Below are 14,047 nucleotides of genomic sequence, written 5' to 3'. Positions count from 1 at the left end.
CCGTATGATTGTTTCGTTACTTTCCTATGAAAATATATTCATCAAGGTTCGTTTACATAATTTATTCACTATTTAATTCCATTCCTACTATTTTTAGTGATTTTCCAAATATACATCACTGCTGCTGTCAGCATCTGCCTTTAAGGTAGACTTTACCTATTTCATGGTTTCCATGATTCAACTAGCCCTTTTTGCATAAATAGCACAATTTATGATAGTGATTAACCATTCCCATGGCCAATCCTTGTCAAGCATATCCACACCAAATGATTATAACATTATACTCAAACACATATAAGCCATTTTCGCATGGCTATCCAAAATTATACAAGTCCAAAGGGTCCGTGACCCACAACAAACGGGTAGTCCTATACATGCCATTTCGAAGTTCAACCAAAATTGTACCAAAAGGGGGGCTTTGATAGTGTGGGCGACTTCGACTTCAAAATCCCGAGTCCGATAGCTGGAGAACCAAAATCTATAAAACAGAGGATCAAAGAAACGGAGTAAGCAATTTATGCTTAGTAAGTTTTGAGCAAGGAATTCCAGCACAACAAAAGTATAGCATTCATGTAGCTAAACGGATAATTTCATATGCACAATTTTTCAATATCATACTTGCTTCACATTACCAACCCTTATGTACATACACAAAAGATCAACTTAGCCAAAGGCCGGTAGCTCGTTTATCAACTGAGCGAATACTTATTTGTAAGGGCTCAACTAAATTCAAGCACATACGAAACATACCTCAATGTTGGGATGTTTCTAGAGTATTTACTGAAATTTTTACAGCAAGAACATTCATTCCCAAATCACGTACCTTCGGAATTTAACCGGATATAGCTACTCGTTCAAATGCCTTCGGGACATAGCCCGGTTATAGTAACTCGCACAATTGCCTTCGGGACTTAACCCGGATTTAGTAACTCGCACAAATGCCTTCGGGCTTAGCCCGGAATTAGTATCTCGCACAAATGCCTTCGGGCTTAGCCCGGAATTAGTATCTCGCACAAATGCCTTCGGATCTTAGTCCGGATATGGTCACTTAGCACAAAGCCTTCGGGACTTAGCCCGGACATCATTCAAATAACCATGCACATTTAACAGTAAATCATGGCACATTCGTATTTCACTTTCGTTAACAAAACTCAAACACAAGACACTTATCATTCTTGCAATTTCGGCTCAATAGCCACACACAAAGAGCATGATTTTGATTTGCTTAAAACATGATCTAATCAAATCATAATTTAAGCTCTTTTACTCAAGAACTTACCTCGGATGTTGTCGAATGATTCCGATAGCTATTCGACCACTTTTTCCTTCCCTTTATCGGATTTAGATCCCCTTTGCTCTTGAGCTTAATTAGACAAATAAATTGATTTAATCATTTGAGCATCGAAATGAGGAACACAAGGCACTTAGCCCATATTTATACATTAGACATTAAAGTCACATACATGTGAAATCATGCATCAACTCAACATATTATCCCACACTCCTTTTAGCCGATTGTCTAGGCCAAGATATAAGCATTAATATGCTTGCCTCTAACCGAATACATGCAACGCCAATCCATCTCATGTGGCCGAATATGCATGTCTACGTTGAGGCCAATTATATACTTAGTACCACATATAAATGACATACATTTTACTAACTAATGCATTCCATATTATACTCAATACGCATCCATCATTTAATCCATAACCGAAGCACCATCATGTGCAATCATATATATATATGTGCAAGAGCCGAATCCCAAATTTTGATTATAACCAAATTTAAACATATATCCAAAACATAAATCTTACCTACCATGCAATAAGCATAAATCACACTCATGGATATACCATGGCCGATACTTCCAACAACACCAAATAAAAATATACTTCATGGATCTAAGGTAGAACCAAGAAAGAAACTCATAATCATCAAGATGTAAGTAACTACCATTTTTCATCTAGATTTAGCATGAAACACAACCATCACCCTTATTAATCTCCATAGCCGAAAACCTTACTTATTCCAAAAATTCAAATCTCAACTTGGTCACGAAAATAACTTGGTATCTCACCGACACAACATCAACACCAAGCAAGAATGATGCATCCATGGCCGAGTGTCATTTCCATCACATAGCAAGATTTAGACCATGGGCTAGGTAGAACTCAAGCTAACAACTAAAACATGCATGCATCTCATGGAACATCATCAAACATACCTTAGCCTAGTTACATGCATGGCCGAACCCCTTCAACCTTTCTTCTTCCTTCCTCCTTAAATTTTTTTGGCCAAAGATGAACCAAAGGATGAGCACTTTTTTTTTGTTTTTCCTTCTAGTTTCGGCAAAATGGGGGGGGGGGACAACCACACACTTTTTTTTTTGTTTTCATCACATTTCCTTTCATTATTTTATGCCCATGCTCCTTATTTTATTTTTTTCCACCCATGATGCACCAACAAGACATGTCTATGACATGTCTTGCCCATCACACTTGGTCTACCATGCTTGTCATGGCCGGCCACTACTAATTAGGGGGGAATTTGACATGTAAGTCCCCCCCTTTTTTATTTCATGCACTAATAGGTCCTTATGCTTCGACCTATCACATTTCAAAAATGTCGCACATAAGTCCTATTGACTAAATTCACATGCAATCGACTAAATCGAAGCTTGAAATTTTCACACATTCATAATTACATATTCTAGAAAATAAATATCACATTCAAACATTTCAGTGACTCGGTTTAGCGGTCCCGAAACCACTTCCCGACTAGGGTCAATTTTGGGCTGTCACAGCTGATCTCTCCCCTAGCGAGGAACCGGAACCAACTAATGGATCCATGGAACCTCTTAGCTCGGAACCCCATATATTGCATCTCCAACTACAGGTAAGAAGCTCCATCCGAGGGAAGATAAGCCATCTCCGAGACCATTCCTGCGAATGAACTAATCCCTTTCGAAACCTCTTATCGAGACCCCATCTCCTGCTAATTATTCATCTGGTGGCGAAGGGCGACTCCACCTGCTAAGCAGGAACTACCAAGCTTTCTATTCCCTTACAGCAAGCAAGGATTCCATCTTACAGTAATCCCTTCCTTCTTCTACTTGAAACAAGGGTGAGCCAATAGCGAATAACCATTTCTTCCCTGCTTCCTCGACCTTCATTCCCATCCTGCCAAGCTGAGGCTGCCAGTGCATTGTATCTAACCACACTGTGGCAAATCGATACAAGTAGCTAAACAGCTTGCTATACCATACAAAGGCATCTCCGGCCGAACGGTTAGGCAAGACTACGGCGCCTGGGTAAACATCCCGTTTACCAAACAAGACGTCGAGAGTTTCACTTAATCATTCCCCTCCTGCAGCCAAAGTGATAGCGGCTGTAGCATCCACCGGTAATGTGTGGAAGAGGGTAAGCTTTCTATGTGGATAGGACGTATCAACACCTTTTGCATCTTTGAGGTTCAGTGCAGAAGTCTAGTTCTTTACCTTGCCCAGATAGGCTAGCTAGTGAGTGGTTCTTTCGGGCGAGAAGCAGGCCGGGCCCTACGGGCGGGCATCTCCGCAACGCAAGCTGCATTGTTCGCCACCACCCGAAAAGTAAAAGATTCGAGAGTCCAGGCTGAAAATACATGCATAGATAGTGGTCTAATGACAAGGGCCGACGACGGAAGCTCGAGCAATGGATGGATCTTAGAAGAATTCCACTTTGAACGGCACGACTCTTTCTATTTTTTCGCTGGAATTCATTTTGTCTCCCCTCCTCTTTCAATCGACACACTCGACGCAGATAGCTCCGGTGGCTCCGGCTTCTGCCTCTATCAGGCGGCGGCAGCCCCCACCTCCACAGCCACAGCATAGAGGAGCAGCTCCTTAATCTGCACTACAATCCCATCAAGTCAGGACCCAAACACTGAAACTAGCCTAGCCCCGATTAGGCGGAGCTCAATCGTTTTTGTTAAGGTTCGAGAATCATACATCCCTTATCTGTGAGTCGAGAAAGATTTCCATCGCTGGCGTACTTGAAGCAGAAAGCTAAATTCAAAGAGAGGGAAAACCCCTCGATAGAAGGAGTGAGACTATACCCTTACCCTTATCTATGAAAGACCTGTTTAGAGGGAAGCAAGCCTATGACAGAGCGTACAAGCCGAAAGAAGCAACCAGACCGGGAATCTCCAAGTCAAAGATATGAAAAAAGGTTGAAAGATTGGACCTTAGCCCTAGATTCAGTATCTGGTATGAGATAAGTGTATGGTGATACACATTTCCAAAGAGAGAATGGAGGACTGAAAGAAGGCTAAGGAGCTGCTACAATAGCATTAGCGCTTCCAGGCACGCTTGCCTATCACTTCTGCTTCCTTCATCCTACTCTACTTCTCTTTCTTTCATGCTACAGCTGCTTCTTTCATCCTGATGAGCTACCCGAAGAAATTGCTTCTTGCTAGCACAGGAAATCTAACTCATTTTATGCCATCGGTCTATGGCTTCCTTTCCTTGTGAATATGGCTACTTTACTAGGCGCATCGAAGAAAGTAAGGACGTTGTATAAATAAGGGCACTCTCTCTGGGCTCTCTCTCTTGCAAGTGAACTAAAGGCTAGGCTTCTTTATGCCTTTGCTCGAATGCCTTTTCTTTTCTCTTTTTGTTTGTGTTTTCACCCGGGTTTTTCATTCTGTTTTATAGAGACCTGAGGAAAGGAAATATTAATAATAATTAATGTAGAAATGTGAGGCACTTTCCCCGGCATACGAAAAAAAATAAATCCAGGATGACGGCTTTCAAAAGACGAGTAAGAGACGAGGAGGGGGAGGCTCTCGAAACCAAGCGAGACTAAAAAGAACATGGGAATTCGCACCATTCCTATGAGTGCTTTTTTTTCGAAAAGCCAACAAAGGGACAGCCCTCTTTCTCAACAACATAAATTGTGGCAAAAATAGGAACAAAATGTATTATTTCGGCTATAAGAAGTTCTTGGACCCAATGTATTTGCTTATTCTTTTTTACCTACATAGACAATCAATAAAAAAAAACTAGGTTATGAACATATTTTCAGAGAAATCAAAAGCAGAAAACAAGTTTAAAAGGCATTTGTTCTTATTTTTTTTATTTTTGTTTCCTGTTTGGTTTTTTTATAAATCTTTTTTAACAAAAGAAAAAGCTTGGAATAAAAAGAAAAAAGAAGAAAGAGAAATCTCACCGGAACAACCCCGCGGTCACGTCGTCGGAAATCTATTCTCCGTCGTCAGAATCGGGCCTAAAGGGGAGGGGGAGGGACCTTTTCTTTCGTATTTTCTAAGCTTGGAAAGCCTTGCTTTTGGGCCCTCTTAAAAAGGGCTGAGAATCCAGTCTTTGCGTGGCTTTGACCACTATCCATGGTGGATCCACGGCGATTATGGCGACAGTGCAACCATGGGTTTTAAAAACCCTAGCAGAGAGAAAAGAGAGAAGCTTTTGAAATTTTTCTTAAAAATCGACTGGAATGAAATTTTAAAAAAAAAAATTGGTTTAAATATCTTGATGAAACGGCGCTGTTTCACCCCTTCATACACCAAAACGGTGTCGTTTTGAGGGGGAAACCCGCGCAACCCGACCCAAATGAGGCTATGATTTGCGCGTTTTGGCCTTGATGGGCTATTTGCATATCCAGTCCTTCCGCCTTTGCTGAGCTTTTCAATCTGGTCCTTGTACCCTTTTTTATTTTTGCAAATTTGGCCCTTTTATTTTGTTTCATTTTTAAGTTAGTCCATCGTCTTGCCGAGTGAAACGCTGCGCATAAGGGTCAGGATTAATTTCCTGATCAGTCCCTTGGCTTCTTTTGCGTGTTCACTTAGATCCGGATTCATTAATTTTGCAATTTTTTTATTCATGCGCTAATTTCGTTCTGATTCGCAATTTAACCCTCAACCCTTTATAACTTCAATTTCTTTTTTTGTGTTTTAAAAATTGTTTCATTAAATATTTAATTTAATATTTTATCTATTTATTTATTTATTTATTTTACCCTTTTATGATTAAAATCCCTTTATTTACCTTACTTTTACTTTTATTTATATTATTTATTATTACTGCCATTATTATTTCATCTATTATTATTTACTTGCATATGTTATTACAAATTGTGACTTTAATTTTATTTATATTCTACTTTGATGATTAATAAACTATTTTCTTTATATTTATTTACGTACTTATTTATTTATTTCTTTATCTTATTTATATTTATTAGTATCTTCCTTTTAGTGTACTGTTTTATTTTGTTTATTTCATTCGCCTTTGTGGTTTATTTTAATTGTTCATTATTTTAATGTATTACAAAGTTTAGATTTAATTATTATTATTATTATTATTATTATTATTATTATTATTATTATTATTATTATATGTTAGTTATCCTTTTATTAGATTGTACATATTAGCATTTAAATAGCATACATCTTATGAGATTATTCAGAATCGTTTTATTAGCATAATCATATTGTAATTATTTATCAATGTGCTCCCTTTATTCATACATTGTTTTAGTATTGCATTAATTTTCTCCAAATTCAAAAAAAGGAAAATTTTTAAAAAATAAAACAATATTTCGAATCTTAGAGATTCAAGGAAATCGTACCCTAACTTACGGGGTTTCGATTTTTCTTGTCGAACCGAGATAGCCAAATATCCTTTCAAATTTCAAAATATATGAATTTTAAATAAAAATAAAGGCAATATTTCGTGTTTGGAAATTCGAGATATCGTGCCCTAACGTACTGGGTTTCGATTTTTCTCGTTTGACCTAAATGATCGAATATCCTTTTAAAATTAAAATGCATGAATTTTGTAAACCAAAAAACAAGCTTATTTTCGAGAGTTTAAAATGTCGTGTCCTAACGTATTGGATGTGACATTTTATTACTTCGGAACAAGAAGGTCTTTAGCATCCGCTTCGATTTATCCAAACATTTTTGTTCAATTAATATTAATAAAAGAGGGATCATATTTTAAATTCCTTTCGAGTTTTCAACTTTCGACATCAAGACATTAATTAATCAATTAGGTACCAAATTTGGACGTTACGAGGGTAGTAATCCTTCCTCACATGTAACCGACTCCTGAACCCGTTTTCTCGAATTTTATAGACCAAAATCGTTGTTTTAGTAAATCAAAATATTTTATTAAAACGATCACATTACAAGGTGATCCAATCACACCTCAATAAAAAAGGATCGGTGGCGAATCCATTTTCGTTAAATCAAAGTCGACGTTGTTTTTTAAAAAAATGGTTTTGACATTGTCAATTGAATTTTTAAACTCCAAGAGTAGGTGGGTTGACAAGTGTCTTGTAGAAGTATACTAAAATGTTAAAAAATTAAATATTTAAAAATAGACACATGGAAATTTTATAAAGTTACTTATGAAATAAAAAATATATACGGCCAGTATACCAAATAATAACCATTAAATTATTTCTATTTTTACATTTAAAATTTGAATATTAAAAAAAATTCTTTAATTTATACTTCCATGGGTAAACAAAATCGATTAAATCTAATTTAATTGTTCGAACCAAGTTAATTTGAGCAAATCAATTCAATTAAATTAAATTTTTGGGTGAATAGAATCTATTAAAATGTGTTACCTTAAAATTTTATACTCAAATTCACACATAAATATATTATACTTATACTCAAATTCTCTCTCTAAAACTAAAATCCAAATAAATAAAACATCATTATTTAAAAATCAAACCTAAAACATATTAATATATACAACAACCAAATACATAAACATTAAATAATTAAATTTGTAGAATTAACCCAAATCTAATTAATTTGTTAAAAAATTTTGGATGTCACTCTTGCTTGTGTGCTCGATTTGGATGGCTTAACGTTTGGATATTTGTACTAACAATCAAATTTGTACAATTGTGTCATAATTAATCAACATAGCAAATATCATTAAATTTAAATAATTACTAATTTTGCATTTTTATTATATAATGATTGTATTAAAAGTATTTTTATTCATAATTAATGTTTTTAAATTTATTTTAATTTATAATTTAACCTAAAGATTTATTAATTACTTTTATTATTATTAATAAATTTTTAATATAATTATATAATAATTATAAATATAATTTCATAAATTAAATAATTATCATTTATTTATCTTATTTTATTTTTAATTTAAATGTTAGTATTTAATATACTAGCAGCATATTTCTTAACTCCACAAGAAGAGTTAAAAAATTATTATGTCTCATATTTTTCTATACATTTATTTTAAAAAATATTTTATTACACCCTACAGAACACTTGTAACCACTTCAATCTTAAATATATATTTTTTTAATTTTAAATAATAACATGTAATTAACTAATTATAATAATTATTGATTTTGGTTTTGTTATAAATTCAAGGGAGGAGATTTGGGTTTTGGATGTGATTTATTTGAGGCTTGGAATTTTTCGGGCTTGAATTTCAGCTCAAAAATTTTTAAATTTAAATCATTAAAGTGTTAATGATGAGCAAAATTTCGGGTTTGTCTTGTATTTGTTTAATTCAAGTTTGTTTATATCAACTGAAATTATTAATTTTAAATTATTGATATATGATATTTTTATTTGATAATTTTATATTTTATTATTAAAACTTTAAATATTGACAAGTTAATATATTTTTAAAAATATTTATATTATAATATTATACATTTAATTTTTATATAATATAAATAAATATATATAAATAAAATAATATATTATACCTTATAAAAAAAAGGGCATAATTGGCTTTTAATATTTAAGTCTAAATTGGACTAATATTTTAAATAAATTTATTTTTTTATCTAAATTTATTTTTAAAATCTATTATTATTAATTACTGTTATTATCCAAACTCTATTAAATAAGGGAACAAAGGCCTAACCTTGGATACGTTACATCTGAAGCTTTGTTTACAGAAGTGAAAAAGAAATTAAAAAGATAAATTGGCTTTGGCTTGTCGGTGTGAGCAAGAAAATTGATGAGTAGGGGCCATGGGGGGTCCAAAAGGGTAATTTAAAGGTAAAAAGCCTGGAAAGGGTTTTATTCTATAATTATATCACTAACCTTACGTGGTATGCATTCGTAGAACTGGTTTTCACTTAAAGCGGTGGTTGGAATCTTTGCCTGCACCCTTCACTTGGTAGATATGGCAGCAAGATCATGTCGGTAAAAGGTGATAGATCCGTAGGTTACGCCAATGCTTTCGGGTCTAAAATTGAACGTCATTAATTGCTGTAAGATGACCCCATAAATCTGTCGGTTCAACAAATCTATGACTACGTACAAAGAAAAAGTATACTATCCAGGTTTCACTACAGTGTTGAAAGCTAAGCCTGTCGATTAGCCCAAAGTTACAAACAGACAATAGAGTTAACTGAGAAGTGATAGTGTAGGTAGACGAGAGTTAAAACTAGGTTCAATCAAAAGGTATAATGCTGAGTGGTTGAATTTGATGGAGCATCGGCACATGCAGTCCACTTAAGTGTTAAAACCTTATCCTAAAAGGAAATAATTGGTTTGGTTGGTGGGTCATGCAAAAGATGGAAACTCCCACATGCCGCGTGGTGGTTCAATGCAGACATTTCCATTCTATCTAAATTCTAAAAGATAAGTACGTTTAGATACAGTGGGAAGCCCCTCTGCATAACCTTTTGGTAGGTTTTCCATGGAAGAGAAACCAACCGCAAGCCCTGGAGCCTCCCAATTTGACCCCCAAACAGCAGCTTGATACTCTTTTTGACAGTATCTATTCCCAAAGTACCCCATGTGCACAGTCCTGGTTTGTTGGATTACGTTGTTAGAGTAACGTATAAAGGTGGTTAGTCTGTTAAGTCTATTAGCAGCAGTTAATATGTTAGTTAATACCTGAAAGTGTTAGTCTCAGCTATATAAAGATATGCACACTATCCATATTGAATGAGTTGAATGAGTTGAAATAATGAAAACAGTTTTCTTGAAATGTCATCTTTGTATAGTTTAACATGGTATCAGAGGTCTAATCTTTCCTAGCGTTTGTTTTGATCATTTTTCTTTCTGTTCATGGCGTTTTCGAGTCCTTCTGCTGTTCATTCGGCTACACCAGATATGGTTTCCAATGTCGCTGATGGTTTCGACACTCAGTTCTTTTCTATTAAAAAGATTAGTGTGCTTCTTGACGATGATAATTATCTTCTATGGCGACAACCAGTACTGCTTGTGATCAAGACTTATAAACTTCAGCGCTTTCTGGACACCCGCACTGTTCCTCCTCCTCAAATGCTTCCAGAAGCTGATGGGGTTCCTCAAGAAAATCTTGAGTTCACTCGCTTTGAGCAACAAGATAGTGCGCTTGCGTTATGGCTCTTGTCTTCTGTAAGTCCCACTGTTCTTCCCCATTTTATTGGTCTAGACACGAGCGCTCAAATTTGGAATGCAATTGCTACTCTTTACGATAGCAAAACTACCTCTCGTTTAATATTTTTTCGTAGAGCTTTACATTCCCAATGCAAGGGCGATTTTTCAATGAAAGAATTCTTAATTAAGGTCAAAGGTTTCTGTGACAATCTTGCTAGTTGTGGCGAGGTTATTAGTGAGCGTGAACATGTCACTGCGATTCTTAACTGATTACCACCCGAATATGACTCTGTTATCACCATCATCACAACGAGTCACACACACTATACTGTTCAAGGGGTCATGACTATGCTGATTGATGTAGAGGCTCGTCATTAGGCTGTTGTCTTTGAGTCTCCTAGCTCGGCCAACGTGGTTTCCCATCAGCCTACAGCTTCAGCTACCAACAGTGACTCACCTCCGGTCTATCGTCCTACTACAGCTACTCGAAGTCGTAGTCGTGGTAGGTCGTCTGGAGCATGCATTCAATGTCAGTTGTGTGGAAAAATGGGGCACTTGGTTGATCATTGCTATCATCGGTTTCATACGTCTTACAAAAGCACTGGCTATCGACCCCCTCCTTCTTCACAGGCGAATGTCTGCATGTTTGGGCAAGGGGCTCCCATTTCGCCTTGGATGTCATCGCCTATGAACGTTTTCCCATCTGCTGCTCCTCACCTACAGCTTGGGTGGTTCATTCCACCGAATTCAGCACCTACATAGTCTTCCAATTCCTCACAACCTAGTCCCACCCTAACCTCTTCCAGCTCTCCGCCGCAAGCTTATATTGCAACCCCTGAGACTGTTGGTGACAATGCCTAATACCCCGACTCAGGAGCAACGCATCATCTCACTCATTCAGCCGCTGCTATTGGTAAGAGTTCTCCTTACAATGGCCCAGGTAAAGTCTATGTTGGTAATGACATTACTCTCTCTATACACTCTACTGGTCAGTCTTCTTTGCTCACTAGAACACGCCATATATATATGCGTCTTTTGTTACATGTACTTGGTATAACGAAAAATTTGCTATTAGTATCTCAATTTACAAAAGATAATCAGGTGATGTTCAAGTTTCTTCCTACACAGTGTCAAGTACGTGACCTACACACCAGAGAGGTCCTTTTGCGTGGCTCGGTGCATCGTGGGTTATACAAGCTCCACTTGAAGAAAAAATTCCAGACTAGCTCCTCCTCAGACTCAGCTCGTTGTCTTACAGCAAGTGCTTATGTGCCATTAAGTGTCTGGCACTCTAGGCTAGGGCATCCTTGTAAAAATTTTCTTACCAAGGCTTTACTTCATTGTAAGATACCTTTTGATACAAATAAAGAGTCATTCGATTGTGTTGCTTGCCATTTGGGTAAAGAACGAAACCTACCATTTTGCAATTCTACTTCTGAGTATGTCACACCACTACAATTGGTGGTAGCTGATGTTTGGGGCCCGACACCAATCTCTTCAAATAGATTTCAGTATTATGTAGCCTTCACTGATGCATGCACAAGGTATACATGGGTTTATTTCATGAGACAAAAGTCAGAAGTATGAACCATATTTCCACAGTTTCATAGAATGGCTAAGAGACTACTTGGCTTCAAACTTAAAACACTACAAACAGATGGAGGGGGTGAGTTTCAAGAGTTAAAGTTGTATCTCTTTCAACAAAGGATTTTACAAAGACTTGCTTGCCCATATGCCTCTGCCCAGAATGGTCTTGTTGAACGCAAGCATAGACAGATAGTTGAAGTTGGTCTGTCCATGCTGGCTCATTGAAATGATGCCTTCACCAGTGCCATATACCTCATCAATCGATTACTATCTTCCCTTTTAGGTAATATCTCACCCTATGAAAAACTGTTTCACACTAAACCGTGTTATCTTTCCCTTCGGGTTTTTGGTTGTTTATGCTTTCCAAACATGAGATCATACAACAGGCACAAACTCTAATTTTGCTCCACCCCTTGTACATTCTTAGGATACTCACCTTTACACAAAGGGTATAGGTGCCTGGCCTCTGATGGAAAAATTTACGTATCCCGTCACGTGACGTTTCATGAAGCCACCTTTCCTTTCAGAAGTTTGGGTCCCCTAGCTTCTACAAAGTCAAATACCTTTCCAAAGTCCAACTCTAAGTTTCTTGTCTTATCCTCAGCTACCAGACCAGGTACATCGTCAACGTCTGTTCCTACAATAAATTCACCAGTACACTCTACACCTATAGCATCTCTGCCAAACTCTCCTGACCCAATACTTACTACCTCTAGCCCTCTTATATCCAACTCACCCAACCCTACCATGTCCAATCCGTCCATTCACCCACCCTCTTTTCCTCTTAACTCCCATCCAATGGTCACTCGCGATAAAGCAGGCATTTTTAAACCAAGAGTCTTTATGAGCTCAGCATCGTCGATCTCCTCTGATACTCCTTCTGATATTCATAAAGCCATGCAGCATGATTCTTGGAAAGTTGTAGTCCAAAATGAGCTTCAGGCTCTCCTTTCCAATAATACATGGTGTCTTTATCCTCTTCCCAGCAATCGCAGAGCTATCGGATGCAAATGGCTTTTTAAGGTGAATAAGAAGGTTGATGGGACTATGGATCGGTATAAAGCTCGGCTAGTTGCTAAGGGGTTTTCTCAGCATGTAGGTCTGGATTTCAGAGGCACCTTCAGTCCAGTAGTTTGAACAATAACCATTAGGACAGTTCTTGCTATAGCAGTCATCCAAGGGTGGCTCCTGAGGCAAATTGATGTCAATAAGGTCTTTCTTAATGGCAAATTGACTGAGGATATCTACATGGAGCAGCCACCTAGTTTTGAAATGGTAGGTCATGTTGAACAGAAACTTGTTTGCAAGTTGAATAAAGCCTTATATGGTTTCAGACAAGCACCACGTGCATAGTTCCATACACTCAAGCAGTTTCTTCTTGACCAGCTTGGTTTTCATGCTTCGAAAGTGGATCCCTCTTTGTTTGTCCGCTCATCACCCAGTGGTTGTTTGTTGCTTATGGTGTATGTGGATGACATAGTGATCACCAATAATGTGAATACTGACATCAGGGATTTAAATAACGGTCCGTTACCGAAATAGCAGCCGTTATATAGCGATAGCGGCGTCGTCCGAAACTGCAATTGCTGAAAATAGCGGTGAGAAGCGGAGTCACACCGATAGCGGTGGATCACGGCCGCAATTTAACGGGTAACGGCCAATTGCGGCAATAACGGGCCGCTATTCCCGTTATTTCCCGTTAACAGCAAATTAAAAAAAATCATCTCCTCTAAACAAAAATCAACAGAAACACTGAAACACAATTCAATCAAAAAAATGAAAAAGAACAAAGAACAAAGAAGATAACGGGAAAAAGAACAAAAAACAAAAAAGAGGAGGTATGCCTGGAAATGGAGCTCCCTAGGGCCTGAGTACGCTGAAGAACAAAGAAGATGCGATTAGCTATGTGAACCAGACTAGAAAGAACCAGGAGAGGAAGAACAGAAGGAAGAAAGCTTCAAAACAATAAGAAAATGGAACGGTTCGGAAGGAAAAGTTTTGAAAAAGGAAATGGTCAAATTGAAAATGAAATGACGGGATTATGGGAAAAAGAGAGGGCAGGGCAAGGAATCGGTGCCTTTTTTTAGGA

The 14,047-nt window shown here is 37.0% G+C and overlaps 1 protein-coding gene across 1 annotated transcript; it reads left to right on the top strand.

Moving 5' to 3' along the window:
* The first annotated feature begins 9,557 nt into the window (after positions 1-9,557).
* Positions 9,558-13,698, top strand: LOC107901278 (uncharacterized). Its single transcript, XM_016827210.2, has 2 exons — positions 9,558-10,389; positions 10,506-13,698. The coding sequence occupies exons 1-2, from the start codon at positions 10,078-10,080 to the stop codon at positions 10,557-10,559; spliced, it is 366 nt and encodes a 121-aa protein (XP_016682699.1). The 5' UTR covers positions 9,558-10,077; the 3' UTR covers positions 10,560-13,698.
* Positions 13,699-14,047: the final 349 nt, after the last annotated feature.

This window comes from Gossypium hirsutum, chromosome A11 (genome assembly GCF_007990345.1).
Source record: "Gossypium hirsutum isolate 1008001.06 chromosome A11, Gossypium_hirsutum_v2.1, whole genome shotgun sequence".
Taxonomy (NCBI): domain Eukaryota; kingdom Viridiplantae; phylum Streptophyta; class Magnoliopsida; order Malvales; family Malvaceae; genus Gossypium; species Gossypium hirsutum.
This window is presented reverse-complemented; position numbering and strand designations above follow the sequence as displayed.

Excerpts from the sequence above, each read along its gene's own strand:
- LOC107901278 (XM_016827210.2), top strand. The coding sequence starts at position 10,078 with ATGGCGTTTTCGAGTCCTTCTGCTGTTCATTCGGCTACACCAGATATG. Across the intron at positions 10,390-10,505 it reads CGTTATGGCTCTTGTCTTCT|AGCTTTACATTCCCAATGCA; the intron begins GTAAGTCCCACT and ends ATTTTTTCGTAG.